The sequence below is a fragment of the Mycteria americana genome, chromosome 4 (assembly GCF_035582795.1).
Source record: "Mycteria americana isolate JAX WOST 10 ecotype Jacksonville Zoo and Gardens chromosome 4, USCA_MyAme_1.0, whole genome shotgun sequence".
Classification (NCBI taxonomy): domain Eukaryota; kingdom Metazoa; phylum Chordata; class Aves; order Ciconiiformes; family Ciconiidae; genus Mycteria; species Mycteria americana.
Window position 1 is genome coordinate 73,748,610 of NC_134368.1, and position 18,423 is coordinate 73,767,032.

An 18,423-nucleotide genomic window follows, 5' to 3' on the forward strand; every position below is an offset into this window, starting at 1 on the left:
AGGCTCGCTCCGCGTTGCCCGACCGACCCCGCCACCTCAGCTGGGCCACTCCCTTCTCACGGCCAGGCGCTGCTGGCGCCCCGGCCGGCCAACGCCCGCCCCCGACCGAGCAACGGCCGCCGCTCCCGCAAGCCACGACCGCTTGGCGGGAAATCCCCCTTCGCCCGTGGCCCTCCGATCCGCCACTGGGCGACAGGAGGAGAGTTACCGCGGCCGCTTACCCGACAGCTACCCGCTGCAAATGGCCACCTCGCGGCGCAGGAGCCCGGCCGAGGGGCGGAGAGGGCAGGCCGCGCCTCCGCCGGCCCGTCGGGGACGAGACCGCCCCACTTCGGGACACGGCCCCGCTGCCAGCGGACTTCGGTACTCGGCGGGGCTGAGGGGCGCCGGACTTTAACATTGCCGCCCCCTTCGCTGGGGCCGGGAAGGGGTTTTGGGCGGGGGACCACCGCCCGGGTGCGACACCAGCCCTCCGGCGGCTCGAAGGGGCCACGTCGGGCCCCGGGCCGGCCCTGTTGGGCTTTGACAGGAGCACCTCTTCCCGCCAGGCTGCCGAGAAACCGAGCTACTGAGAGGAATCCCCTCCAAGCGACCACCACCGGCCAGTCCAGGGGGTGCGGCCCGCGAAAAGCTTCCTCGGGGGCAAGCCCTGGGGCGCTGCAAGCCCTTCAGTAAACCGAGTTGCCTCCGACGCCACCACGAAACAACCAGCATTACCTTCAAAGGCTTTTAACCTGAAGGAAGAGCGAGTTTTCCTCCGTCCTTCTCCACCCCTTTTACCTCAGTTCGTCAAATCTGGGCGGCGTCTCGCATGACCTATATTCGCGCCCCCTGCGCTCCCCAGAGAGCAGCGCCTGGAGGAGGAGGAGGAGGAAGGACGCCCGCCCCCCTGCGCTGGAGTTTAGGGTGGGGAAGCGGCTCACCCGCCGCCCTAGGATCGCTACTGACGGGGGGGCGGGCCCAGCCGCCCCGCTACCCCTGCGGCGGCAGGAGCTGTCGCTGTAGCGGGAGCCTTTAAACCTCCTCTCCCTCTTCCTGCAAAGGCACTGCCCTGCTGTGCCGCCCGCTTGCGGTTTTCCTCCGGTTTGGGGCCGTGAGCGCAGAGCGCACAGCTAGTTTCACTCCTACTGTTCGCGTATGGTTTCTTTTATTCTTTAAAAAAAACCCAACCCACCTCCCAAAAGAAAAATTGCTTCAGGAACGGTAGACTTCAAACAGTTACAGAACAGTCCAATAAAGTTTGGGGCAAGTTGTTGTAAACAGCGTTAGGACCAGCCGGGTCCCCACGGGCGTTGAACCTCCACGGGTGAGCAGCCTCACCGAAGGCGCCCCCTGAGGAGGCAGGGCAGGAGGGATGGAGCGGCGGGGCTGAGACAGTTTGTGAGGCGCAGAGGAGAGGACGGAGCGCTCCCGCCTCGCCCCTCCCTCTCCCGCCCTCGCCCCGCGCGGGCACGCGCGCCGCTCACCTGGCGCACCTGGGCGCACCTGGGCGTGCGCGAGTCGGCGGCGCCCGCCCCGTGCGGCGGCGGCCCGCCCCGCCCGCGCCCGGCCGCGCAGGCGCACGGCTCCTCGCCCGGCAGCGCTCCGGGGGCTCAGCGCTGTCATGGCGGCAGAGAGCGGTAGCGTCGGCAGGAAGAGATGGGGCTGATCGAGACCGCGGTGTGAAGCGGCAACGGCTGAAACTTCAGGCGCCTTTCGGAGAGAGGGGCGGCAGGTGCTGCGCAGTCCGCCCTCCGCAGTCGGCGAGCGGGGCATAGCAGCCGCCTCCCGGCCCCAGAGCCGGGCGTCAGGGCAGCCCGCGCCCCCTCCGCCGCGGCGCCTGGCAGCGAGCGGTGAGTGCGAACTTGCTCGGCGGCGGGTCGCTGCACCTGTCCGCGCCGGCAGCCAGGGCGGCGGCGGTGGTACAAGGGCAGGAGCCGGAGACGCGGCAGACAAGGAGCCGGGCGGGAAGGAGGAGCGTATTCTCTTAAAAAAACCAAACAAAAAAAACCCCTCACGACCGTGTTCGGAGCGCGGGTCTCACCGTGCGGCGGGTCTGCGGGGGAGCGAGGACTTCCGCGGGGAGAGGCGTGAGCGCTTCTGCGGCGGCCGTTGCCGCCTCCCCGGCGTGGCGGGGGACGGGGGCCGCTGGCTGGAGGTGGGACCCTCGGGCTTGTGGGGAACGCCTGACTCTCCGCGAATTGAAAAATATCTCGGGTTGTCCTTCAGGGCTGTAAATACCTGCCTTAGGGCAGAGAGCTGCTGACAGACGCCTGCTGCTGAGGAGAGAGCTGGGACTTCGAGGGCGCGTCCTCCCTGCCTCCCTCCCTCCCCCGCCGGACGCGGGTTTCCTCAGGAGCCGGAGCTGAAGGGGAGGAGTGGGCCGCCGGTTACCTTCCCGAAGCGGCGAGCGTGCCGCTGGCGTTTCAAGTCGTAACCTGAAGTGAACTAGGCATGGCGAGTGAAAAACAAGTTGTTCAGCCAACAGGTGATGATGGAGGAGGAGGAGGTGGTAGTGGAGGAGGAGCGGGAAAAGAAGGAAACGCTGCTGAAGGGGGAAGTGTGCTGCAGCCTTTGAATCCAGGAGTCCCCATTCGAGGAATCAAGATGAAATTTGCTGTGCTGACAGGATTGGTGGAAGTTGGTGAAGTGCCCAACAAAGACATAGTCGAAACTGTGTTTAATCTGGTAAGTTGATTGCCTTTTTGGCATGAGAGAAAAGAACAGCATAGGCATGCAGAAGAATCCCATGCTTTTTTGATGTTATTTTTCTGTCAATATTTTTTTACATGTTTACACTTTCACTCTACTAGATTTCAGCTAGGTTCTTTTTACTTATGGATCACAAAAGCTGAAAATAAAGTATATGAGCCTCTATATGTACATTTAAACTTGAAACAACTCTAAACAGCATCCTCCTCAGTTTGCCTCAGAGAAATTTAGAACTCAGAAGTGTATTGTTATGTTTAAACATTCAACAGGTGTACTCAAAAAGAAAGTTAAATGTTGATTTAGTAACTCAAACTGTCATCAAAACACACACATTGTTTTAAGCCAAAACAACTTTTCCCATGAAGATGTTTATGTCCCTTTTTGCTTCCCATTTGCTTTGGAAGTAGGCAGAACTTCCATGTTCTGTCTACAGGGGGTGGAGGTGTCAGGGAGCAGTTCATTCAAATGCTTTACTTACTCTGCTTATTGGAAAGAGTAGAAGGTGGTTTCAATGTCCTTTTTTATTAATGAATTAGGTAGTCAGCTGCTAGTTTTTGAATACAGTATGGCTGTATTTAATACTTCATAACAGATCTCACTAAAAATTGAGGATACAACTTTTCCTGTTGAAGCTGCAAACATAATATATACCATTGAACTTCTTGGGTCACATTTAAATCGATTAGCCTAGTTGTTAATGTTTGTTTGCTGAAGGAGATCAAACATTAGGAGAAAATCTGTCTTTAAGTTTACAAAGATACTCTGCTATTATCAGAGGTCTCAAAACATCTCTAAAAATACCCATCGTTCCTCCTTCTTCCTTTTAGTGAGCACCTTTGACTTTAAAACAGCGTGGTTTCTGACAAACCAGGAAGTGAGAGCATGTAATAGTATAAAGCTCGGTAACAAGGAAAGTAGATGCAAAAAGCATACTGTTTTTTAAATGCATTTCAGTTATTTTGTTAGTAGTATTCTTTGCTACATGCAAGTTTTCATGGTCGCTAAATATTTATGTGTGCTGTGTCTGTTTAGTGTTTCTTGATGTTATCTTCTTGGGTTATGATAAATGTTTATTTTTTGGATATTTTTGTATTAACAGAATGTAATGCTCTAAATTGTTTGGATGAGAGTCTCAATACAGAGGAATTGCAAAATGGCAAAAATGAAATGCAGATCAGAGGTTTCATGGATGCTTCAAGTATGAGAAAGTGATTTAAGTTACTTAGAGTCCACTTGACAATTGTCCTTGACAAAACCCAGTGCTCAGATACAGGGATGTGAGGTTCAATAGGAAGTTCTGGTTTACGATTTAGGACACTTGTGTGAGGGGAAATTGTTCATGAGCGTGTTAAATTTTACTTTGTTTTTAGCATGGTCTTTTCAGTGGTGTACTGAAGGTGTATTTTATGGCAGCAGTGGAAAGAGGTTCAGCAGAATAATTAAAAAAGTAAAAGCTCCTTGATCCTGGGATTCCTTTTCCACTCCATTTTGGACAAGAGAGGAACACAAAATTCAGCTTGATTCAGAGAATCCTGGATTTTAGATTTAAGGGGTCTGGAGAATTTGACCTGTGAACTGCATTCTCCTGGATCTTCATTTCCCAAATAGAAGTAGGGGAGATTTTCTGGCCCTGGAAATCTTTGAAACTGTTTTCGCTTTTTCTGCAAGTGAAACAACATCCCCGAGCTCTCAGAGAAGATTCCCCAACTGTTCCAGCACACTTACCTATGATATGGGAGGCTAAAGTTCACGTTCCTGCACTACATTATTTTATCAGAGCAGAAGTAGTCAGTTGATAGCTATCATGAAACAACCAATAGTTTGGTAGTAAGGACACTTTACCTGGATTATGTGAGGACAAAATCCAAATTTTTGGGCACTATCAAAGAAAGTACGTTGCTTGGTTTCTCTGAGTCCTGGGAAAACTTATCAACTAGTGGTGACTAATTTTGAAGAAGATGTCTCGATGTTCTGTGGTTTTATTAAAACTGGAATGCTTAAAAAATCATACCAGCCAACAAACTCATAGTTTTTGTTACAGAAAGCACCTATTTTCTGGATGACTTTTTTTTTTTTTTTGGGTAAAAACTGTTAAGCTGACTTTTCAGTATAGCTTTCTGGGATATGAGGTCTCCCTACAAAACAATACGCATCCATCTGTCATTGAGTTCTACCTCCATTCAGTTGTTAGCTGTGACCTCTTCGCTTTGTCAATTAATACCTCTGAAGTCACACTGAGCAGAATTTAAGGCATGTGAAGTATTGGTTAGCTTATGGTGTACTTATTTTTCTGTGTGTGTATGCAGGAAAGATTTAACTTTTATATGAAAAAGTGATTCTTAGCTATGGCTTTTCTGATAGTTTATTTCCCAATAGGTTTCAGAACAAGTTCAGTCATGTGTGTGCAGGTTCAGTTGGGGGTATGAAAATCATGCTGTGATCTGTTGTTACTGATGGGGTTAAGCCCAACATATCCCCTCTTACTGGGTTTCAATTCAGTTTGGTGACTCACAACTGCACTACCTCAGCGGTGTTAGCAGAAATCAGCTAGCTTGCTTCTTGTACTTTGAAAGGAGGAGACATACGGTATTTGGGGGATTTTTTGATCACTAAAGTGAGACGTCCTTAGACCAGAGTGGAAGGAGGGCTGGGCAAATCTGTATTGAAAGGTGTTTTTACATACTTATTCTTCATAGCATAACCACTCTCAAATGTGAATTTTTTTTTTTTTTTAAAAAGGGAGGTTAGCTGACCTAATTTTTATTTCTTGAGCAAATATGTTGCTCTTAATTGTTCTCTTCAAGCTTGCTGTAACATATGGAGGTTATAGTGAATTTGTTTGTGATGCAGATTCAAGAGAAGCCCAAAGTGCTGTCTTGATGTCAAGATCTTAAATCCATCTAAGGATTTAAGAGATGGTCATGCTTTATATGTGAAAGACTCAGGTCAAAAATCTAAAGTGCACAGTAATTGACCTGCTGCTTATTAAAGAAATTTAAGCTTTTGCAGTCCTGATTACTTGAGCAAATAACTTGTTCAGCCCAGCAGTGTTGGATCTTGGAGCTGAGAACCACCTATAACGTTTTCTCTGTCCAGCAGTATAACAGAGTGCTTAGTGAGCTCACTTCTAGCATGCATCAAAAACCTAGTAGTCTCATTTTATTGTCTTCAGCAATTCTACTCTTAGAAATATTTCAATTGATCTGCTTTGTTTTGGTCAGTATTCTCTGAGAACCTAGTTTTCCAGCCCATGTTAGATATGGCTTTCTGTATTTCAGCACTTTTAAAAACTGAGAAGGAAAATACTGATTTTAAAAAGCTTATTATTCTGTTAAAAACTCTGAAAGCACATTCTTGTTCAATTATTAACCTGTTCTGTTACTTTTCTGACAGGCAGTAAGCTAAACTATGGGTATATATTGCTCATGCATTGTGAATTATATTTTTAATTGACTTTGGGCAGCAGTAACTCCTTGAATTTCTCCTTTGTATACAAATCAGGTGAATTTCTGTTCATTACCTCATATCTGCTCCCCCCCCCCCCCCCCCCCTTAGTTTATTAACATAAAAAACCTGCTGGTAGGAGATGATGATGGAGTGGAAAAATAAATTATTTACAGTGGGATCTGTTACTAACTTAAAATAGTTATGTGTTTTTTGTAGTAAAACAAAGACAGGTTGACCTACTAATGAAGAAACTTTCAGATAGAGTAGTAGAAATAATTCAGCAATTGGCAAAACTTAAAAGCATGTGTGTATATATATATAATTAGTTACAGTACTGTGCTACTAGTGTCAAAGAAGATTTTTAGGATCTGAAGTTTTCAGGTGTAGAGAACTAATTCTGTTCTGAAGGCTATACAACCTGCATTGGAAATATAGGAGGTCCTGCAAGATCTTTTCTAGATTAAAATTCTGGGTGGAGCTTCTGGTCTACTCCATTCTAAACGGGCTTGTTTTGTATCATATGTCAATGTTGTCTTGTTTCCAAGTTATTGCAAGTTTCTTTTTTATATGTGAAACTTAGGTCACTGGATAGCCTTGTCTTTCAGTAGGTAAAGGGTTCTCACTCACAAGTGTTTTGTTCATAATGAATACTGTATGTGCAGGGGTTAACTATGCTGCATTGTTAAGCTTGCAGTGGGAAATGGATTTTGCCATAGCAGTGGGATATGGCAAAATTCTGCTATCCTTCAAGCAGATGACTGTACAACTATTGTTTTTCTCTGTGGTGTTGGTATAATTCAGTTTGGGGACTTCATGCAAGAATTTACTCAGGTCTTAAGTCAACTAGTGTATAGAGACCGCAGATATTCCAGACTTCCTGCTCTTCTCTAAAGAGATGCTATGGCTTGCTCTAAGCCAATTTTGTTTTAAAAAGCTTTAGCACTTGTAATTGTTCTATTGACTATAATATAGATTCAGTTATTCATTTTGGTTCCTTTCTTTTTTTTTCCCCTCAGTCTGTGTTGCAAAGATTATTTTTTTAATGTTCTGTCTGTCTCTTTGGTGAGGAGAATGTGCTGTTGTTTCTGATTCTGTTCATGGGTTATGAGGTCCTCACCAAGAGTCTCCTAGTGACGAAGCGCAAATGAGAGAAATGTTCTTATCATTTTTTATCACTTTTGGAAGAAAAATAACAGGATCTGAGGAGCAAAGACTAAAATTACTTTAAAAACTTCATTTGTCACCTCTCTCGCTTCTGCCAGACTTTACTAAAACCGCAAACAAAAATCAACTTAACTTTTAAAAATTCTTACTGTTTACTTTCCTTTTTTCTTCTTTTTAAAGTAACCTTCTTCCCCAACCCCATTTGGCTTGTTTTATAGAACAAATGAGATAAACGCCAGGACTGCCACTTGTTTGCCTTCTGCTTATGTGCCCTCTGCTCTTTTTGTCATGCCTCCATTGCTATGGTTTCTGCACTATAAACTCTTTATCATTATTCATATTGAAAGCTAATGGCATCACCTGCTGATACAACAGGTTTCTAATTTGGTATGAATGCTTCTGAAACACTAGTACAATGGATTTTTATGAAGTAGAAATTCCCCTTTTTTCATCTCTGGTCACAGCCTTTTTTTGCATATACCTTCTTGTAGAAAACCCCCAAAGCTAATGCTGATAGAATTAAATGTATTACAGTAGTAAAAGTGCACCATAAATGTCTTCATAACAATGCATTGTTTTTATTACCTTACTGTATGTTTATAGAGAGTGCTAGGATTTATTTTCTGTATAAACTTACCAATGCTGATGACAACTAGGAGTTACCAAATAGTTTCTAGAGCATCACTGAATATTGTGCATTTCTTATTATATGCAGTCTTCCCCAGTAGGTTCCCAGTAAGTACACCCCTGGCTATAGTTATCCTAATTCAATCACTTCTGTCCATTTACAGTGTAGATGATAAGGTAAGTCTGTGGCTTTAGCTGGGTCAAGTTTGTAGTTTGCTTTTTTTTTTTAAATCATAGTAAATTGGACAGTCAGCTGTCTTAGTGATCATGCATGGTTTTACTCTTGAATGAGTGTAATTCAGCAAAAGATCTGTAATGCTTGCAAATCTGTCTCAATGTCCTTTTTATAAAATACATCAGATGCAAACTTACTTCTTGCTGGCCCCTTCACAGTGGGAGGCTTGTGCCCAGTTTGATGAATGAATTTAGACTCCTTGATTCCAAGTCATCTTCAAGGTTTTGAAAGCATCTGATTTGGGATCTGGTAATAGTAAGAGATGATTTTGGTAAGTTTAGCTGACTAAATGATGCTGAGAGATGTCTTTCACCAGACTTTACCTAGTTCAAAATTTTTAGTCACTTGTCTTTCACTTAAAATAAGAATTACAGACCTCCATCTTGTTAGAATGTATTCTGGTAGTTACAGATACACTTAGTATAGAAGTGATGTGTATTGGGTTTTTTTTCAGGTATTGACGCAACTTAGACATTACTTTGTAGTTAGTGGAAATATCACCCTGCATAGTAAGTGTAGGAATTTAGGAAGATTTTGTGGTCAGTTGAGAAAGGCGTGGAACGTAGTAAGTGAGATGGTAATGGCAGTCTTGAGTTAGACATGCTGAGGATTTAGAAGAAAATTGTCTGGACTCTGAAGAGGAGCTGATTTTGTGCTTTGGCTGTGGTATCAACTCACTTCTGTGACTGCAACTTAAAACATGCTTTAGGATGACAAAATCTTAAGACCACACAATAAAATGTTCAGTTTTTCTCAGTCTTCCTCTAACTGGCCAATTTCTATAGTTTCTCATGACCAATCTGAAGTTTCAAGCATCTGTGAAAGCCTGTGAATGGCACGCGCTCTGTGTTTTCCAGAAGTGTTGGCATCCTGTACTGACATTAGTAGGCTCTGTACAAACCTAAAATAAAGCTAAAAAAGCAGGGCTGAACCAGGTATTTACATATATCATGTCTTAATGATGCAGTATTTGATAGACAATTTTTAATTAGCAGTCCATTCTACAAGTAAGCCTGTTTAAAATGTGTTCATAGCATACTGTAGAATTTCCCTTTAGAGGGGAACGCATCAGTTCAATGACAGATTTTTCTAGTTGGGGTCCTGTAACAAAGGAGAGAGAGTCAGGTATCTATTGTGGTTGCTTTGCTCTCTCTAAGTAGTATTTTGTATCACCTCTGTCAGACAATACTGGGCTAGATGGACCATTGGCCTGACCCAGTACAGCAGATAGCATAGTAATGTAGTGGCCATATGGACTGGCTCAAGAAAAGCATTTGTAGGTTAGGGTATAGAATGAAATTAGTCAAAAGCATCAGGGAAATAGGCGGATGGCATGTTGTCATGGTTTAACCTCAGTCAGCAACTAAGCAGCACACAGTCACTTGCTCACCCTCCCTTCCTCCTGCCTCTGGTGGGATGGGGGAAAGAATCGGGGGGAAAAAAAAAAGTAAAACCCCTGGGTTGAGATAAAGACAGTTAAGTAGGACAGCAGAGGAAGAGAACATCATAATAATAATGATAAAAGAATGTACAGAACAAGTGATGCACAATGCAATTGCTTACCACCTGCCAACCAATGCCCATCCCATCCCTGAGCAGTGATCACTGCCTGCCAGCCAGCCCCCCCCAGTTTATATACTGAGCATGATGTCATATGGTATGGAATAGCCCTTTGGCCAGTTTGGGTCAGCTGTCCTGGCCGTGCTCCCTCCCAGCTTCTTGTGCACCTGGCAGAGCATGGGAAGCTGAAAAGTCCTTGACTTAGTCTAAGCACTGCTTAGTAGCAGCTAAAACATGAGTGTGTTATCAAAATTATTCTCATGCTAAATCCAAAACACAGCACTATACCAGCTACTAGGAAGAAAATTAACTCTATCCCAGCTGAAACCAGGACAGTATCCACCCTGTATTCTATATCATCTATGTCATGCCCAGGTTCTGCGCTTTCCAATATATCCCAATTAATTGCCACCACCTTTCCTGTCTTTTGATATATACACACAGATATAATTTCCTTAGTCTATGGGCTGTCCCTCTAAAATGTCCATTGAGTTCATTTAGTCCACGCCTTTGGGCTCCACCTGTCATAACAGTCCTTTAGGACAGGAGAGATGATGTGTAGTGTTGGATTGTTGCATGCTGAAGCCAGTTCTGGTTCCATCACTGCTGCATTTGTCTGGTTCTATCATCGCTGCACTTTGCTTGGTTTCCTCAAAATTCATTCTTCATTAATCAGGGTGATTCTTATTGTAATACTGTTGGTATGGCATATAGTGACCATAGTAGTGATGACATACAGTATTATATAGCAATTAACATCATACCATTCAGTTCATTGGCTATTCTCACCCAAAATCAAATCCCCTTGAGGTACACATCGGACTTCCCCATCCTTCTGCATCACCCACCAAGTGCACCCAGGTGCTTGAGCAAAAGCAATCTCATGGATGGGTTTGCCTTTGTCTGAGGCAGGAATAACCCAGACTGTCTTCCCCAGCATATTTTTAGTGCACTCTACAGGGACTTTATCCCCTCCTACAGTATGTAAAAGCTTTGATTGGGCAGGGCCAGCTTGATTGGCAGATCCCCTAGCGTTGACTAACCAGGTGGCCTTTGCTAAATGTGTATCCCAACGTTTGAATGTCCCAGCACCCATTGCTCTCAGTGTAGTCTTTAACGGTCCATTTTATCATTTGACTTTCCCAGATGCTGGTGCATGATAGGGAATGTGGTATACCCACTCTTTGGCCCAGGTGTCTCTGAGGTTGTTTTGAAAATGAGTCCCGTTGTCTGACTCAGTTCTTTCTGGGGTGCCATGTCACCATAGGACTTGCTTTTCAAGGCCCAGGATAGTGTTCCGCGTGGTGGCATGGGGCACGGATACGTTTCCAGCCATCCAGTGGCTGCTTCCACCATTGTAAGCACATGGCGCTTGCCTTGGCAGGTTTGTGGGAGTGTGATATAATCAATCTGCCAGGCCTCCCCATATTTGTATTTCAGCCATCGTCCTCCATACCAGAGAGGCTTTAACCACTTGGCTTGTGTGATTGCAGCGCATGCTTCACATTCATGGATAACCTGTGCAATAGTGTCCATGGTCAAGTCCACCCCTCGATCACAAGCCCATCTATATGTTGCATCTCTTCCTTGAAGGCCTGAGGTGTCACTGGCCCATTGAGCTATAAATAATTCACCCTTATGTTGCCAGTCCAGATCCACCTGAGCCACTTCAATCGTAGCAGCCTGATCCACCTGCTGGTTGTTTTGATGTTCTTCAGTGGCCTGACCCTTGAGTACGTGACCATCTATGTGATGCACTGTTACAACCAGGTTCTCTACCCGGGCAGCAATATCTTGCCACAATGCGGCAGCCCAGATGAGTTTGCTTCTGCGCTGCCAGTTGCTCTGCTTCCATTGCTGCAGCCACCCCCACAGGGCATTTGCCACCATCCATGAGTCAGTGTAGAGATAAAGTACTCTCCACTTCTCTCGTTCAGCAATGTCTAAAGCCAGCTGGATGGCTTTCACCTCTGCAAACTGACTTGATTCACCTTCTCCTTCAGCAGTTTCTGCGATTTGTTGTATAGGACTCCATATAGCAGCCTTCCACCTCTGATGCTTTCCCACAAGACGACAGGACCCATCAGTGAGCAGGACATATTGCTTCTCATTTTCTGGCAGTTTATTATGCAGTGGGGCCTCTTCAGCACATGTCACCTCCTCCTCTGGCAATATTCCGAAATCTTTGCCTTCTGGCCAGTCCATGAACGCTTCCAAGATTCCTGGGTGACTGAGGTTTTCTATTTGAGCCCCACATTGGACACCAAGAAGAACTGTTGTAGTTTAACCCCAGTCAGTGACTAAGCACCACACAGCCGCTCATTCACCCTCCTCCCCCCACCTCCAGTGGGATGGGGGAGAGAATCAGAAAAAAGAAAAAGTAAAACCTGTGGACTGAGATAAAGACAGTTTAATAGGACAGCAGAGGAAGAGAACATAATAATAATAATGATAAAAGAATATACAAAACAAGTGATGCACAATGCAGTTGCTCACCACCTGCCAAGCGATGCCCAGCCTGTCCCCGAGCAGCGATTGCTGCTCCCTGGCCAACCCCCCCCAGTTTCTATACTGAGCATGATGTCATATGGTATGGAATAGCCCTTTGGCCAGTTTGGGTCAGCTGTCTTGGCTGTGCTCCCTCCCAGCTTCTTGTGCTCCTGGCAGAGCATGGGAAGCTGAAGAGTCCTTGACTTAGTCTAAGCACTGCTTAGCAACAGCTAAAACATGAGTGCGTTATCAAAATTATTCTCATACTATAATCCAAAACACAGCACTATACCAGCTACTAGGAAGAAAATTAACTCTATCCCAGCTGAAACCAGGACACATGTTGAGATTGCTACAAAGGCTGGACATTGCAGAGTGAGATAAAAATAGGTAGTTATTAATGTCTCTTGAAAGACATTGGAGGGATGAACCAAAGTGTGCAGATTCAAGAGGAGTGTGAGTGAAGAGAAGTTGTTTGAAGTGGCTGTATTGGATGAATACTGGAGGTTGAGGAAAATCAGAGATGAGGTATTTGTTTAATTCTTTTTTAAGGCAGGGTTGGTTTGGTGCGATGTTCAGTACTCAGTGTCTAGTCAGTTGTACATTCGAATGCTGAAGTCTGCTGGGAAGTCTCAGTCTTCTGAAAATCAAGTGTGATTTTTTTTTTGTGTTAAGATTTCAAGTCTGATGAGAGATAAAAATGAGCTTTCTCTGTGGTTTCTTTCAGTACCTGTGTATGTGTTTTACCACCTATTGGGGAACCTGCAGTTATCCTGAACTGTATCCCACTTGACGTGGTGTTCTGACTTCCCCCCCCCCCCCCCCCCCCCCCCCAGATAAGTTGGTAACTTAAAGCATTTATAGCTTCTGTCTTTGTGTGGTTATGAATTTCTTTATGAACCTTAAGGAGGAAGCTTTAATCTGTTGCACACATTAAATAAGCTCTACAGTTTAGTTATTGGACGTGAAATAGCTACTTGCTACCTTTGGTGTTTCTGTGTATAAAATCCTTTAAGAATATTTTCTGTCAAATTCAGTCTTGCATGCATTAAATTTTTGCATATCTTTTTAAAGAGTTTCTATTTATTTTAAGTGGGTCAATCTGGAAGAAAGTTTTTGTTCATAATCACTAATTACAGTTAGCTAACTTTCTGCTGTTCAGGTGTCTTCCTCAGCCCCTAGAGGCCTTGCTGACCTCTTCATAACGTTTTGCATGATGGTTTTTGGTATTAGCTTGACCTAATTACTAATGTCCTAATTTAGATTACATTTCTGCTTTAACTAATTTTGAATTTTTCTGTTAGACTTGGTATCGTGCTAGAGCATATTATTGCCTGTCCAAAAACTAATTTAGTAATTTTTTTTTTTCCTCTGGGAAACCTTCAGACTTTGTCTGGGACCTCTGGCCATTTGCCAGGAATCTGAGGGCTCTAATTAATTTGCATAAACCAGGATACTATTGCCACCTGCTTTTTTAATACCATGTGTGGCCAGTGAATACTGTAGTTTCCAGTGCTCCATATTTAGAGCAGATAGCAATCGAGATGCACCTTGCACAACTGCTGTAATCAAATTCGCTACATAATGATGCTGCATGAGTTGCAATTGTACCTTTTCCTGAAACACTGTAGTCTTTATGCTGATACTGGAAGCTTGTTGTAATTTGTGAAGAGCTTGCATTGCTACAGTGCTTTAAATTCCAAAGCTTCACAAATAGGCATAAGTAGTTTCTAAATAGAAGCTAATTTGTGGAGAAGAAAACCTAATGCCTTCCATCGCACTGGATTTCTCTAGCAATACCTGGGGAGCTGGGAGCAGCTACATCCCAGCCATGATTTTCCTGTTAATAGCTGCCTTGAGATGATATTTAAATGAGAATAGCTAGTGGGAATAGGGTGTGCTCTGTTGCCTGCTGTAAAGTGCTCTGTGAGTTTGAGCTGCAGGTCTCTCTACTGCAGCCTGCGTATGAGTAGTTCTGTTGATGTTTTTGTATTCTACGTACATCGAGCAAAAAAATTTCATATGCACTCTACAGCAAATCCAGATTATTTTTGGTGTGACTGAAAAAGCTGGAAGTGAGTTGTTCTATTTTGTTGATGCAACTGAAGAAAGCAACACTTAAAGAGCTACTGGGTTAGCTTTCCTTTGCAACTGAAAATCAAAACCAGAGTAACCACCTAGGACTCATCTGTTCTATGGAAGTGTGTTATGTGTGTTCATGTCACCCTCCCCCCTCTTTGCCATCAGCAGTTCTCTGTGGTGTGGACAGAAGTTACAGAAATAAATTAATGAAATGAAGTCTATTCTATTTGCCCCACTTAGATACTCCAAATTTCTAGTTTTATACTGGACTAGCCCTGTAAAACAGTAACTATAACAGTACATAGGGTGACCAGTAGCTTATTTATTCTCTCTTTCGGGAATGCTGAAAGGCTAGAGGTAGCAGTAAGCAGCAGGTAAGATGGTCACTGCAGCGGGAGAGCAATTTCTCTTGTAAAAGAGCAGCAAGAGAACCAGTAGCATCTTGCAGTGGACTAGGAAGTATGTGATTATGGAGTCCAGGATGCTGAATGTTTCTTGATAAATCTCTCACAAATTGGTTCCTTTATCAAACTGTGCAGGTTTGGGTGGGAATTGTACTGGTTGCTTTCTGAAATATGATTGGGATGGTGGTAGGTAGGGAGCTCTTTGGTAGAATGAGGTAAACCTTTTTGCTGTAGAATTGCTGAATAAAAGCTTTGCAGATCCTGCAATTTTAAAGTTTTAATAGTCCATTATTAGAGAAGTCTTTAAGTTATGCTGTTTGCACTTCTCGGGATTCTAACTGCCTTCCTAAGGACAATTGTTTCTTGCAGGATTATTAACGATTCAGGTGGACCTTGGAATCAAGTGGTGCTTAAAAAAAACAACAAAAAAACCCCCAAAAGGTTCTTTATGCATAATCATAGACATAAGTTCAAAAAAATGGCCAATGATACAGAAGTAGAATTGCTGATAAGCCTTAAAACAATGCAGTTGGGGTGAGAATAGGAACCAAATGACTAATGTTGGTAATGGTGCATGACTGTTAAATAAACAAATGGAAACTATCAGTCCAGTCAGCATCTGCCTCCTGCTCATGTTTTGGTTGAAACTAAGCATGTGATTTTTCTGTAGTTTTGGTTGTGAACTTGATTGAAAAGAACTTGCAAGCTCCCTCCCCGCCCCCCCCCCCCCCCCCCCCCCAAATGGGAGCTTAGTTATACTGTAGGATTTGGTTCCAGTGTATAATTTAGGTGCTGTAATGCCTGACTTTTAGGTATCTGATATGGAGTATGAAACTGAGTAGCTGTGACTGCATTTTTAGAATGCGTTTTGAAATACCTAATGTGAGATGGGGAGCTATGTATGTTTAATGTATTGCTGATGTTATAGAATGGGAGAACACTGAGATGCTGGGAATGGATATTTCAATTGGGATTGCAAAAAGTTCTCTGTCCACTTTGTAATCTACAGCCAAGGGTCACCTTCTGAAGCTATGATGTTCTTAACACTTTAGATTTCCTTGATTTAAATGAGGTAGCGATGATACGCAACTCAACAGTAAAGTGTTGTGAAAAGGGTTCTCAGGCACAGAAACTGTACCCAGCTTCCCATCTTTATGCAAATGCTCATGGGGAAAAGATTGCATTGTTTTTTTTGCCCATTTCTTCCTCAAAAGTAAGGTTCCAACCTTGCGCCATGCTAGATTATCTACTGTTTAACCTTACACCAGGACACTCTGCTTTGTCCTTTCTGTGCCCGCCCCCCCCCCCCATGACCTGGCACATGCCGCCTTCATCCTGGGCTGCAAAAGTGAGTCCTGAGCACTCACTGGGTTCTGTAGTGGGCTGGGGAGCTGTGAATGCCACTGTGTGCTGCAGTTACTATGGATCAGCTGATTGGCAGGGGTATTGCCTTTGGGGAGATTTTTATTCCATGACTCATCTGAGACCTGACACTAAAGACTTGTGCACTTCCTGTGTACTGCTTTTAAAGTGAAATGTATATTGCTCTTTGGGAATTTTGCTAGCTTAGTAAAGTCTCACCTATGCAGGAAATGAAAGCCACCCTGATTTCTATACTGAGTAGGAAGAGATTCAAATTGCCATTTGTCAGGAGTGCATAGTGGTGGTGTTCTAAGTGACTTGTAAGGGGACATTTCTAACACCTCTACTGTGAAGACTAGGCTCATATACAGCAAAGAATGCCAGATTTGTGGGTATGGAGAGAAGGTACAGAAAGAAACAAGTGGTTCTGTGGACCTTGTGGTTAAGGTGTCTGAATAAGGTTCTCCAATCACTCATATATGACAGGAAAGGTTTGGAGCTGGAAGACAGTGGATTTCTTGCCCACATATTAGGGCTTTAGTAAAGTTTTCTTTAGGGTGTACAGAATCCTGATTTCCTTCCTCGAAGGTGAATTATCTTCAGGTGGAGGGGGTTGTCTGGTGACTGAAAGATCACCAGATTTGGTTAGACATATTTCAAAAAGACAGAGTTTAGACGACAGAAGCTTGGGTTTCTTGCTTCTGGATGGTGCTGTCATTTTGCAGAAAAGTGATATCCCTATTTCCAACTAGATCTTGTTTTAGGAGTATGTCTTGAGAGAAGCCATGAGCAAGCTGAAAAAATGTCATGTAACACTTCTAGATACAAGTTAGTGTCATGTATTTTCTGCCTCTCCCCCTGCCCCTCCTCCCCCCCCCTCCCCCAAAAGAGGAGGGGGGTAATAATTTTCACATGGTCAGATGATGTAGATGACTGTAACAAGGAAACTTGTCAGTTCAGGGTTTTCCTCAGCTAGGTTTTGTGTGGCAAATTGAAAAGCCTGGAAAACTGGATACAAAGTGGAAGTTGGGGGGAAAAAAAAAAATTGAAGTTTCACTTGAGAGCTAACTTAGTCTTGATGCCTTTGCTATTGTTTTTAGCACTTTAAAGATATTTATGTCCATAGGGGTTTTTAATTAAATATGCAAAGAGTTGTTGGGATCTCTTTCAATTCCAGTCATATGCATAGAGGCAGAGGTAAAATTTTAGAGGATAAGCCTAACTCTGCCCAAAGAAGTCATCTTAAAATAACATCACAAATGAAGAGTTTAGTTTCATCACTGCAACTGTGCTGTAGTAGGACTTGATTATAAACTATTTGATTTCAAATTCAACTTTTGAAATCAAATCCTGACTTTCTAAATGTCATGATCTTGTCACTACCCATCATATTAGAAAAGTCATGGCAGACTGGTGAAGTTACCAGTGACTGGAAAAGGGGAAACATAACCCCCATTTTTAAAAAGGGAAAAAAGGAAGACCTGGGGAACTACAGGCCAGTCAGTCTCACCTCTGTGCCTGGCAAGATCATGGAGCAGATCCTCCTGGAAACTATGCTAAGGCACATGGAAAACAGAGAGGTGATTGGAGACAGCCAATGTGGCTTCACTAAGGGCAAATTGTGCCTGACAAATTTGGTGGCCTTCTATGACAGGGTTACAGCATTGGTGGGTAAGGGAAGAGCGACTGATGTCATCTACCTGGACTTGTGCAAAGCATTTGATACTGTCCCACACAACATCCTTGTCTCTAAAATGGAGGGACATGGATTTGACAGGTGGACCACTCGGTGGATAAGGAATTGGCTGGATGGTCGCACTCGAAGAGTTGTGGTCCATGGCTCGATGTCTGGGTGGAGACCAGTGATGAGTGGTATCCCTCAAGGGGTCCGTATTGGGACCAGTATTATTTAACATCTTTGCTGGGGACGTGGACAGTGGGATTGAGTGCACCCTCAGCAAGTTGCGGATGACACCAAGCTGAGTGGTGTGGTTGCTACTTTAGAGGGAAGGGATGCCATCCAGAGGGACCTTGACAGGCTAGAAAGGTGGGCCTGTGCGAACCTCATGAAGTTCAACAAGGCCAAGCATAAGGTCTTGCATCTGGATTGGGGCAATCCCAGTCATGGATACAGGATGGGTGATGAAGGGATTGAGAGCAGCCCTGCAGAGAAGGACTTGGGGGTATTGGTGGATGAAAAACTGAATATGAGCCAGCAATGTGCGCATGCAGCCCAGAAAGCCAATTGCATCCTGGGCTGTATCAAAAGAAGTGGGGCCAGCAGGTCAAGGGAGGCAATTCTGCCCCTCTGCTCCGCTCTTGTGAGACCCCACCTGGAGTACTGCATTCAGCTCTGGGGCT

General features: G+C 44.3%; 1 protein-coding gene across 7 annotated transcripts in view; it reads left to right on the top strand.

The window, feature by feature from the left end:
• Positions 1-1,568: 1,568 nt before the first annotated feature.
• Positions 1,569-18,423, top strand: part of LRBA (LPS responsive beige-like anchor protein) — a 434,320-nt gene continuing 417,465 nt past the window's right edge. For 6 of the 7 annotated variants that reach the window (XR_012775615.1, XM_075500920.1, XM_075500925.1 and 3 more), the window contains exons 1-2: positions 1,569-1,832; positions 2,209-2,667. Coding sequence is in view for 6 of the 7 variants with exons in the window: in XM_075500920.1 (XP_075357035.1) it covers positions 2,434-2,667 (234 nt within the window). In the remaining variant the exon portion in view is untranslated. Of the gene's footprint in view, positions 1,833-2,035; positions 2,070-2,208; positions 2,668-18,423 lie in introns of those variants that run through there. The other variant, XM_075500921.1, reaches the window with a different exon arrangement.